The 22,387-nt window shown below is 36.4% G+C and overlaps 4 protein-coding genes across 6 annotated transcripts in view; 3 read left to right on the plus strand and 1 right to left on the minus strand.

Annotated features, from left to right (window-relative positions):
- capn1 (calpain 1) overlaps positions 1-6,505 on the plus strand; it is a 30,032-nt gene extending 23,527 nt beyond the window's left edge. For all 3 annotated transcript variants that reach the window (XM_039659193.2, XM_089131301.1, XM_089131304.1), the window contains exons 17-22: positions 2,514-2,578; positions 3,918-3,986; positions 4,247-4,325; positions 4,396-4,512; positions 5,477-5,535; positions 5,710-6,505. In XM_039659193.2, coding sequence (XP_039515127.2) covers positions 2,514-2,578; positions 3,918-3,986; positions 4,247-4,325; positions 4,396-4,512; positions 5,477-5,535; positions 5,710-5,736 — 416 coding nt within the window. In that variant the 3' untranslated portion in view covers positions 5,737-6,505. The remainder of the gene's footprint in view (positions 1-2,513; positions 2,579-3,917; positions 3,987-4,246; positions 4,326-4,395; positions 4,513-5,476; positions 5,536-5,709) is intronic.
- Positions 6,506-7,133: 628 nt separating this feature from the next.
- dusp19b (dual specificity phosphatase 19b) lies at positions 7,134-8,500 on the plus strand. The gene is made up of 4 exons (XM_089131308.1): positions 7,134-7,398; positions 7,735-7,781; positions 7,954-8,106; positions 8,187-8,500. The coding sequence occupies exons 1-4, from the start codon at positions 7,173-7,175 to the stop codon at positions 8,367-8,369; spliced, it is 609 nt and encodes a 202-aa protein (XP_088987434.1). The 5' UTR covers positions 7,134-7,172; the 3' UTR covers positions 8,370-8,500.
- Positions 8,501-8,565: 65 nt separating this feature from the next.
- Positions 8,566-12,196, plus strand: LOC120470310 (uncharacterized). The gene is made up of 5 exons (XM_039659840.2): positions 8,566-8,834; positions 9,341-9,461; positions 9,537-9,613; positions 9,701-9,779; positions 10,694-12,196. The coding sequence occupies exons 1-5, from the start codon at positions 8,670-8,672 to the stop codon at positions 11,797-11,799; spliced, it is 1,548 nt and encodes a 515-aa protein (XP_039515774.2). The 5' UTR covers positions 8,566-8,669; the 3' UTR covers positions 11,800-12,196.
- Positions 12,197-12,669: 473 nt separating this feature from the next.
- On the minus strand, positions 12,670-18,954 carry pnp5a (purine nucleoside phosphorylase 5a). The gene is made up of 6 exons (XM_039659180.2): positions 18,704-18,954; positions 16,892-17,061; positions 16,693-16,796; positions 15,884-16,059; positions 13,970-14,160; positions 12,670-13,646 (listed from the first exon to the last, which is right to left on the minus strand). The coding sequence occupies exons 1-6, from the start codon at positions 18,724-18,726 to the stop codon at positions 13,429-13,431; spliced, it is 882 nt and encodes a 293-aa protein (XP_039515114.1). The 5' UTR covers positions 18,727-18,954; the 3' UTR covers positions 12,670-13,428.
- Between the last annotated feature and the right edge of the window lie 3,433 nt (positions 18,955-22,387).

Here is a 22,387-nt window from a genome sequence, read left to right on the forward strand (position 1 = left end):
CATTCATATTGTTTATATATAAATATTAAATATAAATATTGTTTATATATTCAAAAGCCAATTCAAAGCCGCCGAATCACGATTACGAAAAAACACACAAATATTTCTGACTCAGTGTGCAAGGGCCTTAAATGGGCTTTCCATCGTTAGGATAGGACACTATTTGGCTGATATACAACTATTTAAATATGTGGAATCTGAGGGTGCAAAACAATCGAAACGTTGAGAAAACCGGCTTTAAAGCTGTGCATTATGTTCGCGATTGTGTTGCGTTCACTCACAAAAATGGGACATGATCTTTATTTAAAGGATTAGTTCACTTTTGAAAAAACTTTTGCTGATGATTTACTCACCCCCATGTCATCCAAGATGTTCATGTCTTTCTTTCCTCAGTCTAAAAGAAATTTAGGTTTTTGATGAAAACATTCCAGGATTTTTCTCCATATAATGGACTTCAATGGGAACCGGATGGTACAAGGTCCAAAAGACAGTTAATAACAGTTTCAGATGCAGCTTCAAATGTCTTTAAACGACACCAGACGATGAATAAGGGTCTTATCATGCGAAACGATCGGTTATTTCAAAACTTATTCTAAAAATGTAACTTTTCTAAGGACAAATGCTAGCCTTGTAATATTTTGTGAGGCGCGTTTGCAACGTCACGTAATACGTAATTACGTTCAAAAGGTCATGGGCGACGTAGCCGGAAGTACAGAATCAAAATCGTCCGACATCGTTGTTTTACCTTTTAATTGCTTTTTTTGTAAACGGTGTTTGAGTTAGTTTGCACGTTCAACCTATGCGTTCAACTTGTAAACACTCTGACTCTGTAGTTCTGGCTACGTCGCCCGTGACCTTTTAAACGTTATTACGTGACGTTACAGACGCGCCTCACAGAATAGAGCAAGGCTAGCATTTGTCCTTAGAAAAGTTACATTTTTGGAATAAGTTTTGAAATAACTGATCGTTTCGCATGATAAGACCCTTATTCATCGTCTGGTGTCGTTTAAAGACATTTGAAGCTGCATCTGAAACTGTTATTAACCGTCTTTTGGACCGTCTGGTTCCCATTGAAGTCCATTATATGGAGAAAAATCCTGGAATGTTTTCATCAAAAACCTAAATTTCTTTTCGACTGAGGAAAGAAAGACATTAACATCTTGGATGACATGGGGGTGAGTAAATTATCAGCAAAAGTTTTTTTCAAAAGTGAACTAATCGTTTAAAGGTGGTGGCACACCAGAGAAGAAGCGCAGTGCCTTGTCTTTATAATTCGAACACATTATTCTCTATTGGCGTACACGCTCGTCTGTCCGCGTTCAAAACCCTGCTGCGCCACAGAGCGCCATTTACATACTTTTACATTAAATTTACATTTATTTGTCTCAAATTGTCGTTAATGTACATGGCTTCACACTGTGCTGTTTTCACTCGGGTTAGCTAAACGCTAGCTAAATAAATACTATTGTATTTTGTGACATAGTTGCCTAGACAACGGATAACGCTACAACAAAATGACAGATTTAACGATTAACGTTCAAACATCAGCTATTATTATTCAATCAACATAAAAAAATTAATAATAAATCAAGTTAAAACTCACACATCGTGCAACTCTCCTAGCAGGAGTTGATTCAAAATTGAGTCGTGATCCAGAGTCACATGTACGTACGTCTGTAGTCAGTCGTCGCAATCTTGCTGCGCTCTTGGATATTTGCATTTGCATTGAATATTTTATTTATTTCTATAAGTATCGAATGTCATACTTCTGTTATATTTTTTATTTAATTATACTGTATGCCGTCTCTCACTAGTTTCTGAAACTGAGCTCATGTCCTTTTTTGGATATTGCCTTTCATGTAGTGTGTAATAAAGCTGAATGTGAATGTAGAAGGTCTCCAAAGTTTAAAGGTCAAAGTGAACAATAAATGAAGCAATTGTCTCCTAAACAAAGTATGATTCTGAACTTCCTGAAACGAGTCGTCAGTAATTCCAGTCTCGCTTCCTGCTCGATTCTATGAAGATTTGTTACTAATTTGCATAAATCCAGCCTGTGGTTTTCATTGGCTGCCGGGGAGTAACGTCTCCTTTGCCCCGCCCTCAAACACTGTAGCTGAGACTGGAAGAGTTTGGGTTTGTGTTGTTTTTTTAAAGCACTTCCAAAGGACGAGATTGATTCGATAAATTGACACGTTTTGTTTCCGACACATGCTATAAGTAATCGACCAATCTCAACAGACAGGATAATCGACCAATCAGAGCAGAGGAAGGCTCTCAGAAAGGCGGGGTTTAGAGAGACCGAATCCTTTATCGAACCGTTTCAGACACTGAGAGAAAAGAGCTGATTCTGTAACGTGTATTATGAGAAAATGCAAGTGTGTTTTGAGCTTGGATGCCGGATCTATTGTAGGAGACTCCCAAACAAAATGAGTTTTGTTTGGGAGTTTAACATCCCAAACAAACTTTTAACATTGCACTGAACACTCGTCTGCGTTTGTGTGTTTATTCCACAGATAAAGATTTAAAGACAGACGGCTTCGGGAAGGAGTCCTGTCGGAGCATGATCAACCTCATGGATGTATCCTTTCCACAGCTTTAGTTCGACTCAGGTGCTCTTCGGTCATTTCTGACCGAAAAATTTTCTGTTTTGAATTTCTAAAAATCACGGCTTCATCGGAATGTTATGAAACTTGGTGACTTTTATGGCATTATGTATGTGAACACACAAAAAAATTGAGGTCATGATCCGAGCATGCTTAGTGGTCGTAAAAAAATAGTCACACTCGTGGACCGACGCATAGGAAATGAATGGGAAATTGACAAAAAAAAAAAGAAATTCTCTGAATTATTGTACGTGCAATCTACAAATCAGCCACAATTCTAAAAAGAAGTACACCGCAGGAAAGGGGTGACACTCTACAACATCTAGAGTGCAAAACAGACAAACCCACCCACACACACACACGTATAAACACACTTTTATACACATACACACCAATACATTTTGATTACAAAAAGTATGTTTTGAATTTTTAAAAATCATAGCTTCATCGCGATGTTACGAAACTTGGTGACTTTTATGGCATTATGTATGTGAACACACAAAAAAATTGAGGTCATGATCTGAGCATGCTAAGTGGTCTTAAAAAAATAGTCACACTTTGTGGTCTTTGGTCAAAAATGACCCCATAGGAAATGAATGGGAAATTGACAAAAACACAAAAATTCACAAATTTTTATTTATTATTATTATTATTATATTTTTTTTTTTTACATTTTTTAAATAAAAAATCGTTTTTGAGATTGTTTCAATTATATATTCAAATCCACAAAATAAATAAATAAATGTGTTCATAAACATCTGGGGAATTCACACGCTTCTCCATAGAGAGCTGTACATGCCATCTAGTGGTTACACCATGATTCTACGCTTTTTCTCTATACTGTAACCAGATGGTGCTAATTTTCTTCAAAAAAATTTTTTTTTCTGAAGGCCTAGACTCTATATTAAACTAAAATACTGCATTAATAATTTTTTGGGGAAAAAATTATATATATAGAAAAATATATATATTTTTCCATGGTAAAAATAGACCATAAATATTGCATAAATATTAATAAATTCAATCAAATTGTCTCAAAATACTAAATTACAAAGAATAAATATTATAGAACAAAAATAAATTACATTAGTTTTACTGGGATGGAGGAAATTTAATTTTTAGGTGTCCGGTCACTTTTGACCGGGAAGATAACAAGTGTGACTCCGAAACGAAGAGCACCTGAGGGTTAATGCACAAGAGGATAAATCATATTTGCTGTTGTCATATTTGACAAGTCTCGATGTCAAGTCTTGCTTTCACAGTTCTTGCTGTATTTCCACTGGTCTTGCTCTTGTTGTCCTTGACATGCTTCAGGCGGACGGCAGCGGGAAGCTCGGACTCACAGAGTTTCATGTGTTGTGGGAAAAGATTAAACGCTACCTGGTGAGATGATGTTATATTATACTCATGGTCCTCAGTGAAGGTCAACACATTTACACATCAGCAGCCATTCAGTGTTCAGAAGCTGGAACGGGACATTGTCTTTAGCCAATCACATGCCAGGATAAACCAGACAGATAATTTCAAAGCAGCTGCAGATTATTAATAAACAGGAAAATAACACTGTTAATGTTGCAAAATCACATACATTAAGGACATAAATGTGCTTGCCGACTTCATATTCCAGTTATTCCTGTTCACAGCAAATCTTCCGAGACCACGACCTGGATAAATCGGGCACCATGAGCTCGTACGAGATGAGGAGAGCCCTGGAAGCGGCAGGTACACTGACTTCCTGTTTCTTCTGCTCTGTGTCTGTCCTCCTCGCTCACCTCTTCCTCTCTTTCTCCAGGGTTTAAGCTGAACAACCATTTATTCCAGCTGATCATCCTGCGCTACACGGAGCAAGACCTCTCCGTGGACTTCGACAACTTCGTCACCTGTTTAGTGCGCCTGGAGACCATGTTCAGTGAGTCCGACTGGGACCAAATATTACAGTTTTGTTATTCAATAATGCGCAAAGATTATATGGAGAAAATAATATATACACAACGGTTCAAGAGTTTGAGGTCAGGAAGATTTTTATACTTTTATTCAGCGGGGATGCATTCAATTTATGACTGTAAAGAAGTGACAGTAAACCTGCGTTAGTTTTTATTTGAGTTATTATAGTTTTATTAATGTTTTTAATTGGCTTTTTATTTTCATTGTGTTTTAGTAATGGTAATTAATTTCATTCAATAATTCAATATTTGTAATTCAATATATTTTTTTTTTCAAATATTGCTATTTAGGTTTAAGTTGTTTTTATTTATTTCCAGTTTTTAATTCTAGTGCTTAAACTCAAAGTTATTTCAGGTTTTTTTTGCCCAGGCAAAAATGTCAATAATTTCAATAATATAATAATAATAACTGAATAATTTTAGTTTTAGTAAATAATGAATAACCCTGCAATAAAGACAATAATAATGTTGCAAAAGATTCTATTTCAAATAAATGCTGTTTTTCATCAGAATTCTGAAAAAAAAAATGTTTTCACAAAAATATGAAGCAGAATGACTGTTTTCAACATTAATAATACTTATAAGTGTTTCTTAAGCAGAAAATCATCCTATTAGAGTGATTTCTGAAGGATCATGTGACTCTGAAGACTGGAGTAATGATGCTGAAAATACAGCTTTGATCACAGGAATAAATTACACTCTACTAGATATTCACATAGAAACAGTAATTTTAAATTTTAATAATATTTAATAATTTTTACTGTTTTTACTGCATTTCTGATCAAACAGAATAGTAATATACAGAAAATTCATGTAATTGAGTTTTCTGCTGTTTTCATAACTACAAATCATTAGATGAACATATCTAAACCGAATCGTTGTCTAATAATACAGTGATTCTGTCATAAAGCTGATGTCTGTGTTTTCCAGAGACCTTCAAAACGATGGACACAGACGCAGACGGAGTCGTGTCGCTCACGTTCTTCGAGGTTTCACTTCATTTCTCACACACACTACTTCTGCTTTACCTGGTGCTCAACATCAGCAGCCACACACACTTTACATGAAGCCTGAAACAACACATGTGATGGAAACAAGCATTTGCGTTTCTCTGTTTGCTCTAACACGATGTCACTCTCTCTCTCTCGCTTTCTCGCTCACAGTGGATCTCTCTGACCATGTTTGCCTGAAATGGACACATTTCCACCCTTCGTCTGCGCTGAGACGTCTAGGAAGTGCCTTCATTTCCACACATCTTCAACGCACTTCTAATGGACAGATAGCCTTAAGTCACGAAGCCCTGTTTACATCGACTTTAATCAGAGCGTGGACAATACAGTGCCAATCGTGAGTGTTCCTGAAGCCAAGAGAAGCTCTATCACACCATTCACAGCATGTTTTACTCATTCTGGATCCAGCTGCATGCGTTTTTCGTTTACACTTTACGTGCCAAATCAATCATTGCCAATTTCAATCATTCTCAGCTGTTTTTAAATCAAGTTTTATGATCTTGAGCTGCATATTTTTTTCAGTGAATGCCATATCTGAATGTTGTACACATAAGGAATGCTGTATTAGAAACGCACATGTGCATTTGAGCCCAGCTTTACTTACAGAAAGTGTTTGTTTGGACTGAAGTTCATGCAGCTGTTTTATGGGACAAGCCAAAGGATCTTTTATCAAGCTCAAAGGGACATGCATTTTTATTTTCTATACAGTACTTAAGTTCTGTTTTATATGAGCAATTCAAAACCTCTATTCAATACAACAGGAGCAACAGAACCAACAGATCGAATCTGATATACAGAACCACGAGACTGAACCTTTTTTTTTACTATACAACGATGAAAAGGTGGAGGATTCTCTTCTTTTTTTTAATGCCAATCAGCAGGTTTTACAAAATATTTTTTTCCTTTGTCGATTCATTTTTGTGGGGTTTCTTTTCAATAAACTTTCTTTTGAAAAAAAAAAAGGACAAAAGTGTTTTTTTTACTCATTAGTTTTTGTCAAATGTTTCTGGTGTGGGTCTTAATATCTCGTGTGTTTTAATGTCTGTTGAAATGATGGCACTGCATTGCCCCATCCTGCAAAATAATATAGCCTATTTAATCTTATACTATTTTAAACAGCATATTATTAATATATGTATAATTATTATTATCCATGCAGTTTTATATTATGTTGAATATACAATTAATTTGGCTGGCGCTGCAACTATTAATTTTAACTATAAAAATTATCAAACAGTCAGCAGCTAAAAAAATATCTTTAACATTCATGTAGAATTTATAGACAACTAGAGATCTATAACAAGATTTGTCACTACAGAAACTGGTAGTTTGATATTAGATTATGTATTAGTAAATAAAATAGAATTTGATATATTTATACAAAGACACATTTTTTTTTTACTTGGTTAATTTTAAAATACTAAGGTATTAAATTGAACGAAAATGTTTACACTGGTTTCAGGCCATATTTCATATTTATTAGTAATGATGTATTACACGAACGTTGTATTTTGTGGAAATTATGGCATGTGGCTTTTATTTTGAAATGAATGTGCACCACGCTTAGAGTTCCCTGCTTTGTTTACAGCGTTTCTCTTTAGTTCCGCAGTGCGACCATGAACTCTCTCTCGCAGGAGATCGAGGGATTCTCCGCGGCGCGTCTGAGGAAGCAGAGCACGCGCGTCACTACCGTGACTGGCGAGAAACTCGTCGAGACGCGACGCGGCGATGATTTCCACGTCACGCGCGACACGGAGCGCGAGAGTGACGCGGCGTGCGGGTTCGTGCAGGACTTGAACCTGGACCTTCAAGTGGGCATCATAAGACCCTTCCTCCTGCTCTGTGCGTTATGTCTTTTATGTCTATTTGCAATATTTATTGTGAAAGCCCGACACAACTCCCACTTTTGGGTAAAGTGATGGTAATACCATTGTACTATAGTAATTATTGGCTACTAAATGTATCAACACAACAGTATCTAAATAAACATGCCATTAACATATTACTTTCTGTGGAACGAGGTTAATCTAAGGTGACACAATAGAATTTTATAATCTACAGCTAGTTTACAATGAAAAATGAATTCAAACTTGAAAATAATGTTGGCAGATTATGATATATATATATATAAAATACTATCACATTTATGTATTAATCTGTCTACTTTTTATTTTTTAGCATCCCAGGATGCAGCTCATGATATAGAAACTTTGAAAAAGTTAAAGGTAAGGTAACGAGGTTTTTACTGTTATTTTATATAATTTTTTAAATTTTATAAACTTCATAAAATTATAGGCCAGCTTATTTTTTTAATTTAATTAATCTTACATAAAAGTTTTTGTGTATATTGTATATATATATAATAATATATACACACATGTATCTGTTGTGTTTAAGGTGACTCATGTGCTGAATGTGGCGTGTGGGGTTCAGAACGTGTTTCCTGATCTCTTCACATATAAGACTGTTACCATGATGGATATCCCTGAGACAGACATCATCTCACACTTCCCTGAATGTTTTCAGTTCATAAAGGAAGCCAGTCAGCAGGTGTGTGTGGAAGATAGACAGATGTGTGTGTGTGTGTGTGTGTGTGTGTGTCTATAAGCTCTGTTCTGCATGTTCTTCAGGATGGAGTGGTGCTGGTCCACTGTAATGCTGGAGTGTCTCGATCTGCTTCTGTCATCATCGGGTTCCTCATATCCCAGGAGAAGATGTCGTTTGATGAAGCCTTCAGCGCTGTGAAAACTGCCCGGCCTTCCATCCAGCCAAACCCAGGCTTTATGAATCAGCTGAAGAAATATAATCCATAATGCCATACAAGCATTGGGACTGATCTGAGGTTTCTGTAAACCCAATTCTTCTGTATATATTATTATTTTTTCCTCAATATGTTTGTTTTTTACTTGTTGCATTAATAAAACATTTGCCATTGCTGCCCATTTATCGATGGTCTTTTGAGGTTTAATGGGTGACTTTTATTTTGAAATGCACCAAGACCGGAAACTGATCAACCGTTCAATCCGCGTTCACGTCACAACACAGTAACTGAAGGGACTTTGGCAAAATAAACGAATTAATTATATTAGTCTCCTTTTTTATTACACATTTTAATGATATATCGAAGGGATATAAGTATGTCGTGTGAACTCTCTATCCAGAAACAACTGCTCACAATAATGGACAGTTTAGTCTCATCTATAGTGACAGAAATTTGTCAACTTGATATTTTTCAGTCAAAATGTCAAAATGGAAACACAGAAACTGATATTAAATTGGTAAGTCCGTTCAAATGTGTCATTGTTAAAAAAAAGTATTAAAAATCGTTAAGAAAATGAAGTTTGACCATTTCACTAAAAATTGTGAAAACCGTGGTAAACAGTTAACGTTAATTCTAAACGCAACTTACCATATAGTTATTTTCATCGCTGTAAAGTTATAAATAATTAATATGAAGTCTCCTTAGCATCTGTTATTTTGTTTTCTTTTATAATAAGCATTTTGTTAAACCGCCACAGTCGTGTTTGTACTTACAGAAACATTTTGTTGCTAATAAATAACGGTAAACCTTTTAAGGAAATGTGTTCAGTTGAAATATTATTGCACGTATTAAAACAACTTTGTGGCTTTTGAATTCAAATATTGTCTTAATATATTTTGAAGCTTTAGCCTAATCATTGATATTACATGCTTAGTTACATTTAATGTGTTAAAAAGTTAGTCAAGCTGAATTTTTAACATTACCTTCACAGTTATAGTGACTGAAATGTGTTGTTTGCTTCAGAAAAATCTGACAGATGCAATAAGGAAAATAATAAACTCAACAGCTGAACACATCTGCACAATCCTTCATAACGCATCAACTGGACGAATAAAAAATGCCAAAGATGAGGAACATGTCAAAGGTGGTTCTTATCATAAATAAATCATGTATTAAATGATGTTTTAAATGATTAAACAAGAAAAATGTATTGTTGTAGAAGGAAACCATGAAGACGTCACCTCAGGAATCCAGGATTGCACCACATTTGGTGGAGATCTTCCTCAGACTGTTGAAGTAAACCACATCCTGCTGTAATTGTTTGCAATATTAATTAAAAAAAAAGGCTTTACATTAAACTAACATAGTCTTGTATTTATCTAGGGCAAGCCTGAGTTTACATTTGAAGAAGCCTTTGGCCATGAAGAGGAACAAGTAGAGTGTCAATCTCCTTCTCTTGACGGTATGTTTGTCATGGACATTAATGCATGAGGTGTAATATTAATGTGAGGCCTAAATATCCAATATCATATCTGTAAACATTAGGGATGTAAAGATACCCTTATGTCATGATTTGATACATATCACTATACTGAAATCTTTTTGCGAGACAAAAGTGTTAAATTTAATTAAATTGCTAGCTTTTATTTTACATTGTGGGTGTCAATGACTAGGCATGGTGCTGAAACCCAAAGCACAGGACAATACCCAGACAGCAAACTGACATTGAATCAACGTGGAAACGACGTCTCTCATGACATTGAAACAACGTTGATTTTGCTCATCGAATTAACGTTGAACCAACGTCAGACGCGGCATTCTTCAAAGCTAAATGAAAATCGAAAATTGGTTTGCTTTCGTAACGTTGAAACAACGCGTTGATTTCAAGTTGATTTTCCGTTAGTTTTGAAAGAATGACGCGTCTGACGTTGGTTCAACGTTAATTCGATGAGCAAAACAATGTCAGATCAACGTTGTTTCAATGTCATATTTCCACGTTGATTCAATGTCAGTTTGCTATCTGGGTAGTGACACCAGAATACAAATATTCATGATTCATGAAGCTGTAAATACTGAATTATTATAGATAGACGAACATTCTCGCACTTTTTCACTGACTAGATATATTTAAAATAATATGTAACATCAGACATTTGGCATTATCTGGAACCACAAATATTCCCCCGTTGCATTATTAAACATTATATTCAACATACTTTAATATAGCACTCACACTAAAACTCTGAAAACGAAAATTTTTTCTCACACAGTAATTTTTATATGAGTCGAACCATCCACAATACATACATATTGTCGCATTTTTGTATTGTGATGTATTGTTACACCCCTAATAAACATGTAATGTTCATGTTGCAGATTCAGTAAAGCCCAGTGAATCTTTAGACCATCAACGAGAAGAACCAAACCAATTAAACTCCAAAGACACATCGGTCCAGTTGAACATACCCGACATTATCGGCACAGGATCGGATGTAACCACAGACACCACTGAAGAAGTGCAGCTGAATGCAGGAGATGAGCACACATGCAGAACCTGTGGGAAAACCTTCACCTTCCTCAGTAACTTGAGGAGACACCAGCAGAAGCTCCACAGTGGAGAAACTCCTCACGCTTGCCAAGAGTGTGGCGAGCGCTTCGCCCACCGACGCCTCCTCCAAATCCACCGGAGGATCCACAAGGTGGAGAAACCTCACGAATGCGAGCTCTGCGAGAAGACGTTTCGCTTGCCAAACCACTTGAGGAATCACATGACGAGTCACGGTGACGAGAGGCCGTTCACCTGTTCCACATGTGGCAAGAGCTTCACGCTGAAGAGCATCCTCAGATCTCACGAGCGAACACACGGCGGCGAGAAGAGGTTTGTGTGCCTGCAGTGCGGTTCCCGGTTCCTCACCAAATCTTACCTGGATTACCACCAGCGGGTTCACACTGGAGAAAAGCCGTTCCCGTGCAAACACTGCGGGAAGAGCTTCGCTCAGAAGGGGAACCTCAAGGCACACGAAAGACTGCACACGGGCGAGCGACCCTTCAGGTGCGAGGACTGCGGGAAAACCTTCGTACACTCGAACACGTTCAAATCCCACAAGCAGCTCCACACGGGAGTCAGAGCCTTCTGCTGCGAGCTCTGCGGGAAGGGCTTTCGGCGAGGAACGCACCTCAAGACGCATCTACTCACGCATTCTGGAGACAAACCGTTCAGTTGCGACGTATGCGAGAAGACTTTCACTCTCAAGGGCTCTTTGAAGACCCACAAGCTCACTCATACGGGACAGAAGGGTTACGCGTGTGACGTCTGCAATAAGAGCTTTACTCAGGCCAGTTCGCTGGGGAAACACCGACGGGTTCACACCGGAGAGAAGCCGCATCGCTGCCGGACCTGCGGCAGGGCTTTCTCTCAGAGCAGCCACCGTAACCTCCACTCGAAGGTTTGTCGCGCTAACTCGAGCGTGTCGGAGAGCTAACCAGTGTGCCTTTCTTGAGTAAACCCAAGTGTGCACAATTACTTAAGTCGAAAAAGCTCGTCTAATTTTCATCGATGAACTGCAATTTCTAGTTTCTGGATAGGATCATTAGGGGGAATCTACGAAACTTCTAGGAATGAGCGAGGAGGAGATACAAAAAAGCTAAATCTTTACCAAAAAAGGATTTAATAATGTATTCATGTGTATCTGAATGCATCCCGAAGACAAACTGACTTTAGGACCCAGAGGATCTGCTCATTTGCTCCATGTGGAGCTGTAAGGCCATCTAGTGGCAAGAGTTATGTATAGCGTGTTATATTATTATTTTCCACAAGAGGTCGGCAAAGACACCCGTTGTAAGATATTTTGAGTTGAATTAAAAGGGTTATGTGTGAAATAGTGAGTTATTTTGAATTTAAGTTGAAAGAATGAATAATGTGCTTAAATTACTATTTATATTTATTGATCAAATAAATAAAATAAAAAATCTCCCCCCAAAAAATGAATTAAAAAATAGAAAAAATATCAAGATATTAAAAAAAATATATATATATATAGTATAGTAAAGTATAAATTTAGGGTTTAAAAAATGTGTTACTTTTTTAAACAAATATTCATATATATATATAGTATAATTTTAGGGTTTCAAGAATTTGTTACTTTTTTAATCAAAACTTGTTTAAAAAACTCCGAGTCCATAAAATTATTTTTGTGTGTATTCATGATTCAAGTGCAACAAAAGTCCTTGGGTATTGGACCCCTCTGATGAACACAAAACAAATATTTTCAGGTCAAAATAAAGCCACATACAAAGTACACGTACTACTTAAAATGAAACGGTCTCAACATAGTCAAAATAATGAGACTTCATTTTATTTATGCAAAATATAATTTATTTTTGATGTTGAGGTGAAATACATATATACACCCCCAGGGAACACGGTAATGAGAAAATATAAGATGGGTGGGAAATGCATTCTTTCGAGAAACTTTGCATTCACTCACAAAGCCATTTCCTTCCCACCTCATATTATTTCCATTATTCAAGTTTAAAAAGACACAAAAACATTAATATATTATTGTTTCATTAATATATTATTGTTCCTTCCAATTTGTTCACCATCACCATGCCCTCATCAACTCAAACATTTCTGACAGACAGTTCCCACATGAATGTGTAATATTAAGTTCAATACACAAAACCATCATAAACGAGAGGGAGACACTAAAAATAAATAGCCAATTTAGCTAATAATGTAAAAAACAAATACACAACATAGACCTTTACTGTACATCTACCTACAAACCAATCAAAGTGTTACAGAGATTTAATGGTAAACTTTTAAGTTAGAAATAAGAAACATTAGTTTATCATTCAGAGGAATGTCATAATTATGTGTAAAACCCAAGCACTCCCATGCTCACCAGTCGTATATACATAAGCGCAAAATATCAGGCAGACCAAAAACAAACGAAGGCTTTACAAAATGTAAATTTGTTTAAAAACAAGATTCAATAAACATTATAAATAAGTGTGTGCTGATCGCATTTGACCTGTATGGTTCCTGAAACCATATATCCGGCGTTATTTGGTCTGTGACTGACGTTGGGTCTGATCCGAGATCAGTCTCAGGCGTAATTGTTGTTGTGTTCCAGCCGGGTGACTAAGGTGGACACGAGTCTCTCCAGCTGCTCCGCTCGCAGTTTGCCCGTCTCCAGAACTTCCTCGTGATTGGCCTTTTCCTCGCTGTCGTAGTCCATCACCGCTTTATTGGTGATCAGAGACAGAGCGAAGACACGCATGCCACAGTGACGGGCCACGATCACCTCGTGAACGGTGCTCATGCCTACAACACACACAGCCTGCTCATTAAACCAGTTCACATTACAAAACAGCTTCTTTCAATAAAGCGTAAATTCAATCTGTTCATCATATAAAGCGATCGAGTCTCTTCAGAAATTTGGACTAAACCACTCAATTCATGTGGATTAGTTTTATGATCTCTATTAACTTTTTGAAGTATCAAAGTGTCAGTTGGGACAGAAATCTCTCATATTTCATCAAAAAGATTGTCATTCGGGTTTCGAATATAACGACATGATGGTAATTATGGACAAAATTTTCATTTTTATGTGAACTGTCCCTTTAAGAGAGGCGCGACGCTCTTACCGACGGCATCGGCTCCCAGCTTGTTCAACATGCGACACTCCGCGATCGTCTCAAACGAAGGTCCTCCTAGAACGCAGTAAACGCCCTCTCGCAGGAAATCCCCGAAGCCGAGCTCTGAGCCCACGTCCAGCGCCAGCTGCTGGAGCTCCCGATCATACGCGTCAGACATGCAGGGGAAGCGTAAACCAAACCTGAAAAAAGCAATGTAAGTTAAAGGGATAGTTCACCCAAAAGTGAAAATTATCAAATGATTTACACGCCCTGAAGCCATCCTAGGTGTATCATTCTTCTTCAGACGAATGCAATCTGAGTTATATTAAACAGATGTCCTGGCTCTTCCAAGCTTTATGGGCACCATTTTTACCAAGTCCATACAAGTGCATCCATCATTATCCATGATAAAAGTGTCCCAAACGGCTCTGGGGGTTAATAAATAAAGCGAAGCGATGCGTAGTTGTAAGAAAAATTACACTTTTATGATGGATAGATGAACTTTTATCATGGATAGATGCACTTTAATCATGAATTGATGCACTTTTATCATGAATTGATGCACTTTAATCATGAATTGATGCACTTTTATCATGGATAGATGCACTTTTATCATGAATGGATGCACTTTTATCATGAATTGATGCACTTTTATCATGGATAGATGTACTTTTATCATGGATAGATGCACTTTTATCATGGATAGATGCACTTTAATCATGGATAGATCCACTTTTATCATGAATAGATGCACTTTTATCATCGATAGATGCACTTTTATGATGGTATTATGATGGATAGATGCACTTTTATCATGAATAGATGCACTTTTATCATTGATAGATTCACGTTTATCATGGATAGATGCACTTTTATAATAGATAGATGCACTTTTTTCATGAATAGATGCACTTTTTTCATGAATAGATGCACTTTTTTCATGAATAGATTCACTTTTATCATGAATAGATGCACTTTTATCATGGATAGATGCACTTTTATCATGGATAGATGTACTTTTATGATGGATAGATTCACTTTTATGATGGATAGATGCACTTATAGATGCACTTTTATCATGGATTGATGCACTTTTATGATGTATAGATGCACGTTTATCGTGGATAGATGCACCTTTATAATAGATAGATGCGCTTTTTTCACGAATAGATGCACTTTTATCATGGATAGATGCACTTATATGATGGATAGATGCACTTATATCATGAATGGATGCACTTTTATCATGGATAGATGCACTTTTATCATGGATAGATGTACTTTTATGATGGATAGATTCACTTATATGATGGATAGATGCACTTTTATCATGAATGGATGCACTTTTATCATGAATAGATGCACTTTTATCATGAATAGATGTACTTTTATGATGGATAGATGCACTTATAGATGCACTTTTATCATGAATAGATGCACTTTTATCATCGATCGATTCACTTTTATCATGGATGGATGTACTTTTATGATGGATAGATGCACTTATAGATGCACTTTTATCATGAATAGATGCACTTTTATCATCGATCGATTCACTTTTATCATGGATGGATGCACTTTTATGATGTATAGATGCACATTTATCATGAATAGATGCACTTTTATAGACTTAAAAAAGGGTGCCCATTCACTGCTATTATAAAGCTTGGAAGAGCCAGGACATGTTTTAATATACCTCAGATAGCATTCGTCTGACGGAAGAATGTCATATAAAAGGATGGCTTCAGGGTGAGTAAATCATGGGGTAATTTTCATTTTTGGTTGAACTATCACTGTAAGGCTTGTGTAATGATCAATTTGCACCAGAGTGCATGTAAAATCTCTGCGTGTCTAAACAGCTCCATGTCGTGAGAGTGTTAGATGTGAGTGAGTCTATGTTTACTGCAACACATATAAACATACCTCTCGTCGTTGGGTCCCGCCAGTGGGTTGTTTCCAGCAAACCCAGGCATGTTAAGATGATCTTTGATGATCATGATGTCGCCTACTTTATAGTCCTGATTCAGGCCGCCGGCAGCGTTGGTCAGAATCACGGTCTTCACTCCCATGAGTTTGAAGATCCGCATTGGCATCGTAATCTGCAACAGAACAACAATACTAGTTTGAGATTTTGACAAGCATCAGATGGACATCTCGGCACAGCTTGCCGATTTCGGTTTTAAAGTTAGTGTAAAACCACCTTTAAATACATAGAAAAAAAGCTATATTGTTAACGGTATACCAGTCCCTCCAGAAAAACGTGATTATGCGATTCCTACGTGTTTAAAGGGCATTTTTTCATATACGCCGCACTTTCGCTGCATAAATTGCCGATTTGCATGATTTCATAATCCTCGCATTTCCGCTGCAAAAAAGTCCCACATATCCCAGCAGAAAAATGTAGAAAAAAAAGAGCAGCCGTTTCCCCCTGTTGCCATGGGAACGTTACGAAGTGACATAATTACGCGACGTGAACATCATCAAAAGCTGTAAAACAGGAGCACACTTTATTTTTATTTATTTATTTAAAACAGGAGCACACTTTACGCAGTTTTTTCAACTTCCCGCAATTTCATCGCAAAAAAATAGCATAAATATTCTGCATATTCCATCTCACTTTTAAAGAAAACGGGCCACATAATCAAGTATTTTTGCCCCCAACAATCACAAAAAAACTATTTTCCGGAAGTACTGGTGTGCATTTTGGACGCGAGTATAATGGGTGTTTGTACCTTTTGGATGGCATATCCCTCATAGAGATGAAACCTCCCCTGCATGCAGACACATGGTATTCCCTTCAGAGTGCCGAACACCAGTCGCCCCGCGTGACCGTGCACTGCCGAACACACACAAAGCACAGACTCAGCAACACAAACAAGGAGTAATGGAAACCTTGCCAGGTAATCCCTCACACCACACAGCAGCGCTCACCTGTGCTTTGGGGGAAGTTGGGGATGTCTTTATAGTTGAAGGCCACCGAGTCTTTCAGCGCATCAGCCAGTCCGCCCATCCCGGAGCCACACACGATGCCCACCAGAGGACACACTGCCGTCTGGGACAGGAGCCAGTCTGCCGTGGCCTGGCAGTCCTCATAGCTGTACCTGCAAAGAGAAACATTTATGAGACTTTAACCAGCTCATCAGCTCTCAGCTTGAGATCCGGCGATGGAAAGTTTTAAAAAGTAAGCTATCCGATTCTGGCCTGAGGCACTAACATGGACTTAACCACTTTTTCCACAGACGTTACTTGTTAACCCAACATGGGGGTGGCGTCCCGTCCTGGAAACACTATTAATTATCACTTTCAAAGTGTTGCTGGAATTTCTGCTTCCTTTAATGATCTCCACAGCATCCCATGTTAAAGTCACTCACTCCAGGAATAAGGTTTATCAGCAGACTCACTTCACTTCAGATACAGCAGAGCAACTCAATGGCCAAACTGATACACACACTCATTTAAAACGTCACAGAATATGTTAAAGTTGCACGAGAGTCGCAGTGAGTCGCAGCTGACAGTATCATCATACTAATCAATGAAGACTTATTAAATCATGCGAGTATATGTAGATTAGATAGATGTTATATGGTTTGTTTTTAAGAAATGTTCCACAACCTCCACACAAGGGGAAATAAACAATAGACAGAAGGAATAGACATTATCAAATGACACTCTAACATTCATCAGAATATAATAATTCCCCCATATTACATTATTTTATGCCAAATACTGTATTTGAATGGCTAAGATGAAGCCTGCAGATACCAAATAAAAATATCCTGGCAGATTTGAAACTTGAGCCATTTTTGGACACATCGCTACTGTAATATGAGCCCTGACTCCTGAAATAAACTTTCTGTGACAGAGTAGCTTTATGATTAAATATGGCCTTTGCGGTTTGGAGAACAGTGACAAAGTTATCATTTAAAAAATCAGTTTAGATTTTCTATTTAATTGAAGCAAATATACATTACAACCAATTAATTATCAACAATGTGACAAAAGTCCAGGTCCAAAAAGATATATATATATATATATATATATATATATATATATATATATATATAATTTTTTATTTTAAGTAAACATGTCAGTGCCCTTTTCCAATGTTTATGATAGGCTGCCATATTTTTACGACTAGTAGTCTAATGTTTGACCAATTTAATAGCTGAATAATTAAACGTATCTAAAGAGCACGTTTTATTGTGTTTTTGTTGTATATGATTGTATGTGTGGGTAATGTACTTTACCATTTTATTGTAGAAAACATACATTTTCAAAATAATTTCAATAAAATAACATCTAATGATATCAAAATAGTTTAATAAAAAATGACAATAATAATAATAAAAAAAATTATAATAAATAATTCGAAGTTTTCAAAGAAAACCCGTTTTAAACACGAGACGTCCTCTTATATAACGGTACCGAAACGCGCGCGCACTGTTCTCTGGCAGCTGTTGTTCAACACACGCAGCGCGAACGCGCATCAGCACGTGCTCATCACTGCGACGATTCGGTTAAACACAATCTCACATTGATAATGACAGAATGAATGGATAAATTATGATAGATCAGCTTTAACTAAACAACCCCTTGTATTATGAAGCCATGGCGCGATTATATCGCATTCACCAACGAAATAGCCTATTCAAACATAGGATGGCTACACGTTTAAAAGACAAAATGAAGAATATAGAAAGTTAGACTTGAAAAAAATATAATATAAATAAAAATATATTTTACCCAGTGCTGCTCTCAGGAAACATGTTTGAAATCGCTGGTCAGATCCTTCGGAAATACGGAACGGAAAACTCGATGTTTCTAGCGACGGATACGGAGGACACTTATAAGCGACGAACGACCAAGAAAACAAATAACGGAGATATAATTCAAACTGAGCACGTCTAGCGAGTCGCGACAGTCAATAAAAACTCTTTAATAATTCCTGAAGTGTTGCTCACGTCGCCGGTGTTTTATAGATCCTCCGTTTCTGCCGCTCCTCCCCGCGGTCTGACGCAAATGAAAGGAACGCAACACACCCCTGACGCGACGCCCACTGACGCAACGCCCGCGGTCAGGGTGGGCCAACACGGGCTCTTAAACTAAAGAAACAGCTGTCACAGAGACCGAGCACCTGATATACGGGAAATTGGGTTTTGTCCAGATTAGATTTATGGACGGTCGAACAAAACAAACGCATGTGACTACAAGTCATTGAAACATTAACACTGTTATGTGTGTCCATGATGTGTATTTGGCTTATTCAGTCTAATTCACAATGATTTAGATAAACATATCGTGAACTTTAATCACGACAATGACCTTTTATCTTTGCCTTTGAATGAAAGCATGCCTATTGAAGAGGTGTGTGTGGATAGGATGGTCGTTGGTGTCTTTTTACCATCAAGTTTTAAAAAGGATTTTCCTATGTAGAATTTTTGTGTGTGTGTGTTTTAAAACAGGATATGCACTAAAAAAATATATAAAAAATGTTGTTGGACTTTATATTGACCGACTTTGACCAGCCCTGAGTCAACATTTCAGAAATGCTAAAAGTAAGTAAGTCAAAGTATTCAGTTCTTCAACATCCCCCTCATTGAGCACATGTTATTTTAGGCCTATAACCTAAGACCAGGACCAGGGCACCTCAGGAGCAAAGTTCATGACCCCTGTTGACCTTTGACCTGTCTCAAACATATCACATTAGGTAGAGGTATTTATATTAGCACCTCACACATGATCATGTCCCTCAAAACGGGTTTAGCGCCACCAATGAAGAAGAATGTTTTTCAATAATGATGCGAATATTAAAACAAGTCCAACTGAATTAAAGATTAACAGAGCCCGATTGACGTGGCACAGGCCCTTAATCAATATTTTTTTGAGTCAGTGGATAAAATAGCCCAACGTTTTACTGTACAACAACCTAATCTACAAACAATTAAATGCAAGTGACACAGCTGTAGTCTTAGTAACTAAGTTAGAGGTTGAAAGAGTGGTCATGTCATTGAGGTCCTCAAGGGCAAAGGATATCTATGGTATGGATACACTCTTACTAAAAGAAATTAGTCCTCAATAGTCAACCCTCTAACACATATCATTAATAGTTCAATAAATCAAGGGATATTTTCTAGTTCTTGGAAACCAGCGGTTGTGGCTCCTATATTTAAGGGAGGCGACGCTCGCTTACCTTGTAATTAGTGTCCTACAATATAAAAGGTTTTTGAAAAACTAGTGGCCAAACAAATTATTGATCATCTTAATAATAGTTCCTTCAGATGCAATTTGGTTTTAATTTGGGCAAATCACTCAACAGAAACTGCAATATGTTACTTTACAGAAAAGGTAAAAGCATTAATGGATAAAGGTGGAATGGTGGGGGCTGTATTTACAGAAAGCGTTTGATGCTATAAACCATAATAATCTTTTGCAAAAACTGTATGATTTTAACTTTTCTATACAGTTTGTAAATTTAATCAAATCTTACCTTTCTTCCCGTTCTCAATTAGTAAAAATTGATCATTTTAAATCTAATTTATTAATCAACTGGTGTTCCACAAGGGTCCATACTGGGCCCAATACTCGTTAGCATGTATATGAATGATTTACCCAAGGAGTGTGAACATGTAATATCTTTATGTATGCTGACAATACAGTCATTTTTACACATGGTAAAATTGCAGAAGAGATTGCAAAAAAGTTGACAGATGTTATGGTAAAAGTTACATCCTGACTTAATCAGAATTAAAATGAGGTTAAATGTGGCAAAAACAGTTTGTATGTTGTTTTCTAAAGGACATAGGTCTGATAAAAACACAGGACATTTTTATTTCAGGAGAAAGAGTACAAGTTGTTCCAGAATTTAAATATCCAGGGGTACATCTGGACTCATACACTGTAAAAAAATATTGATGGTTTAACTTAAAAAAGTAAGTAACCTGGTTACCTTAAAATTTTAAGTTCATTGAACTGGAAAAAGTGAGTTAATACAATGAAGGAGATTAATTTAACCATCAGAAACTCAAAATTATATGTTATCTGAACTAAATAAATTATTTAAGTTGATTTGACAAAAGAAAAAATGTTGTGATTACTACACTGTAAAAATTTTTTTGTTGGTTTAACTTAAAAAAGTAAGTAACCTGGTTGCCTTAAAATTTTAAGTTGATTGAACTGGAAAAAGTGAGTTAATACAATGAAGTAGATTCATTTAACCATCAGAAACTCAAAATAATGAGTTATCTCAACTAAATAAATTATTATAAAGTTGATTTGACAAAAGAAAATATGTTGTGATAACAAATCTTGAAAATATTTTTTTACAGTGTATCTTGGTTTTAAAACTCACGTAAAAACAGTTTGCAAAAATAAAAATAAAAATAAATTGTCCAAGCAGAGTTGCCACATGTAAATTCATCAAGTGACCAGAAAGTATCCAAAGAAAGTATTTTTTGTGTGTATAGTGTTCTCTTAAAGTGTGCTTATGCTCTTTAAAATAAATTTAACTGATGACAAAAAAAAAAAAAAAAAAAAAAAAAAAAAAACGTTTGCAAAAAGATTACATTTAACTTGGTTCATTTTAGGTTTATTAGAAATTGTTTATCAAATCAGGCAGCAAAGATATATTTCCATTCTATGATTCATTCTCATGTCACATATTTTGACAAGCTGGTCAAATACACATTTGATAGTCCTAAAACCATAAGAATCACTATACTAACAATTCAGTTTTCATCACTGTCACATTTGAAATAAGTATAACCTGTTTAACTGGGAAAATCTAATCAAATTTAAAAATGTTTGTTTAGTTTAAATGATTATGCATGGTTTGGCTCCCCCTCATTTGGCAGATTTTATTAAATCTAAATCTGTTGAAAACAGAATTACAAGAGGTGCAATTATAGAGCGGATTGTAGCTATAATTCCACATAGGAAAACATTGTTTGGTCAAGCTGTTTTCTCATACAAAGCCTCACATCAGTGAATACTGTACCTCAAACAATTAGAGAGTGCTCATCATTTAAGCTTAATCTTAAGAAATGGCTACTTCATTACCAACAATGTGATCATTAACGCTGCTCCTCTATTATTATTATTATTATTACTAACCTTATTATTCATTTTATTATAGACCATATTTAACTAAAATCTATTTTTTTGTTTAATTGTGTCAGATTGTCTTTTTGTGTTGTATTGCTGTAATGTTTAACTCTTTTTTTCCCTTTAGAGCCTAATAACATCTGGCAAAGGGACTACCAATGAAAACTAGCCTTTGGGTTAATTTCGGTACATTTACATTCAAGAATGTTTATTAATGAACATAACATAAAACAACCATTGCCTGGATTCTAGACTACCTTCTAGCACGACCACAGTTTGTTAGGATGGGTAACAAACATTCTAATACCATTTTAACTAATACGGGAG

Source organism: Pimephales promelas, chromosome 1 (assembly GCF_988280905.1).
Source record: "Pimephales promelas chromosome 1, fPimPro1.hap1.1, whole genome shotgun sequence".
NCBI classification, from domain to species: domain Eukaryota; kingdom Metazoa; phylum Chordata; class Actinopteri; order Cypriniformes; family Leuciscidae; genus Pimephales; species Pimephales promelas.

Bases quoted from the DNA above. Each gene is read 5' to 3' on its own strand.
- dusp19b (XM_089131308.1), top strand. From the start codon at position 7,173: ATGAACTCTCTCTCGCAGGAGATCGAGGGATTCTCCGCGGCGCGTCTG. The intron at 7,782-7,953 runs GTAAGGTAACGA...GTTGTGTTTAAG, and splicing joins AAACTTTGAAAAAGTTAAAG to GTGACTCATGTGCTGAATGT. The intron at 8,107-8,186 runs GTGTGTGTGGAA...CATGTTCTTCAG, and splicing joins TAAAGGAAGCCAGTCAGCAG to GATGGAGTGGTGCTGGTCCA.
- LOC120470310 (XM_039659840.2), top strand. From the start codon at position 8,670: ATGATATATCGAAGGGATATAAGTATGTCGTGTGAACTCTCTATCCAG. The intron at 9,462-9,536 runs GTGGTTCTTATC...GTATTGTTGTAG, and splicing joins AGATGAGGAACATGTCAAAG to AAGGAAACCATGAAGACGTC. The intron at 9,614-9,700 runs GTAAACCACATC...GTATTTATCTAG, and splicing joins ATCTTCCTCAGACTGTTGAA to GGCAAGCCTGAGTTTACATT.
- pnp5a (XM_039659180.2), bottom strand. From the start codon at position 18,726: ATGTTTCCTGAGAGCAGCACTGG. The intron at 17,062-18,703 runs GTAAAATATATT...TTCTCTTTGCAG, and splicing joins TTTCCTGAGAGCAGCACTGG to GTACAGCTATGAGGACTGCC. The intron at 16,060-16,692 runs GTACAAACACCC...GTTCTGTTGCAG, and splicing joins AGGGATATGCCATCCAAAAG to ATTACGATGCCAATGCGGAT.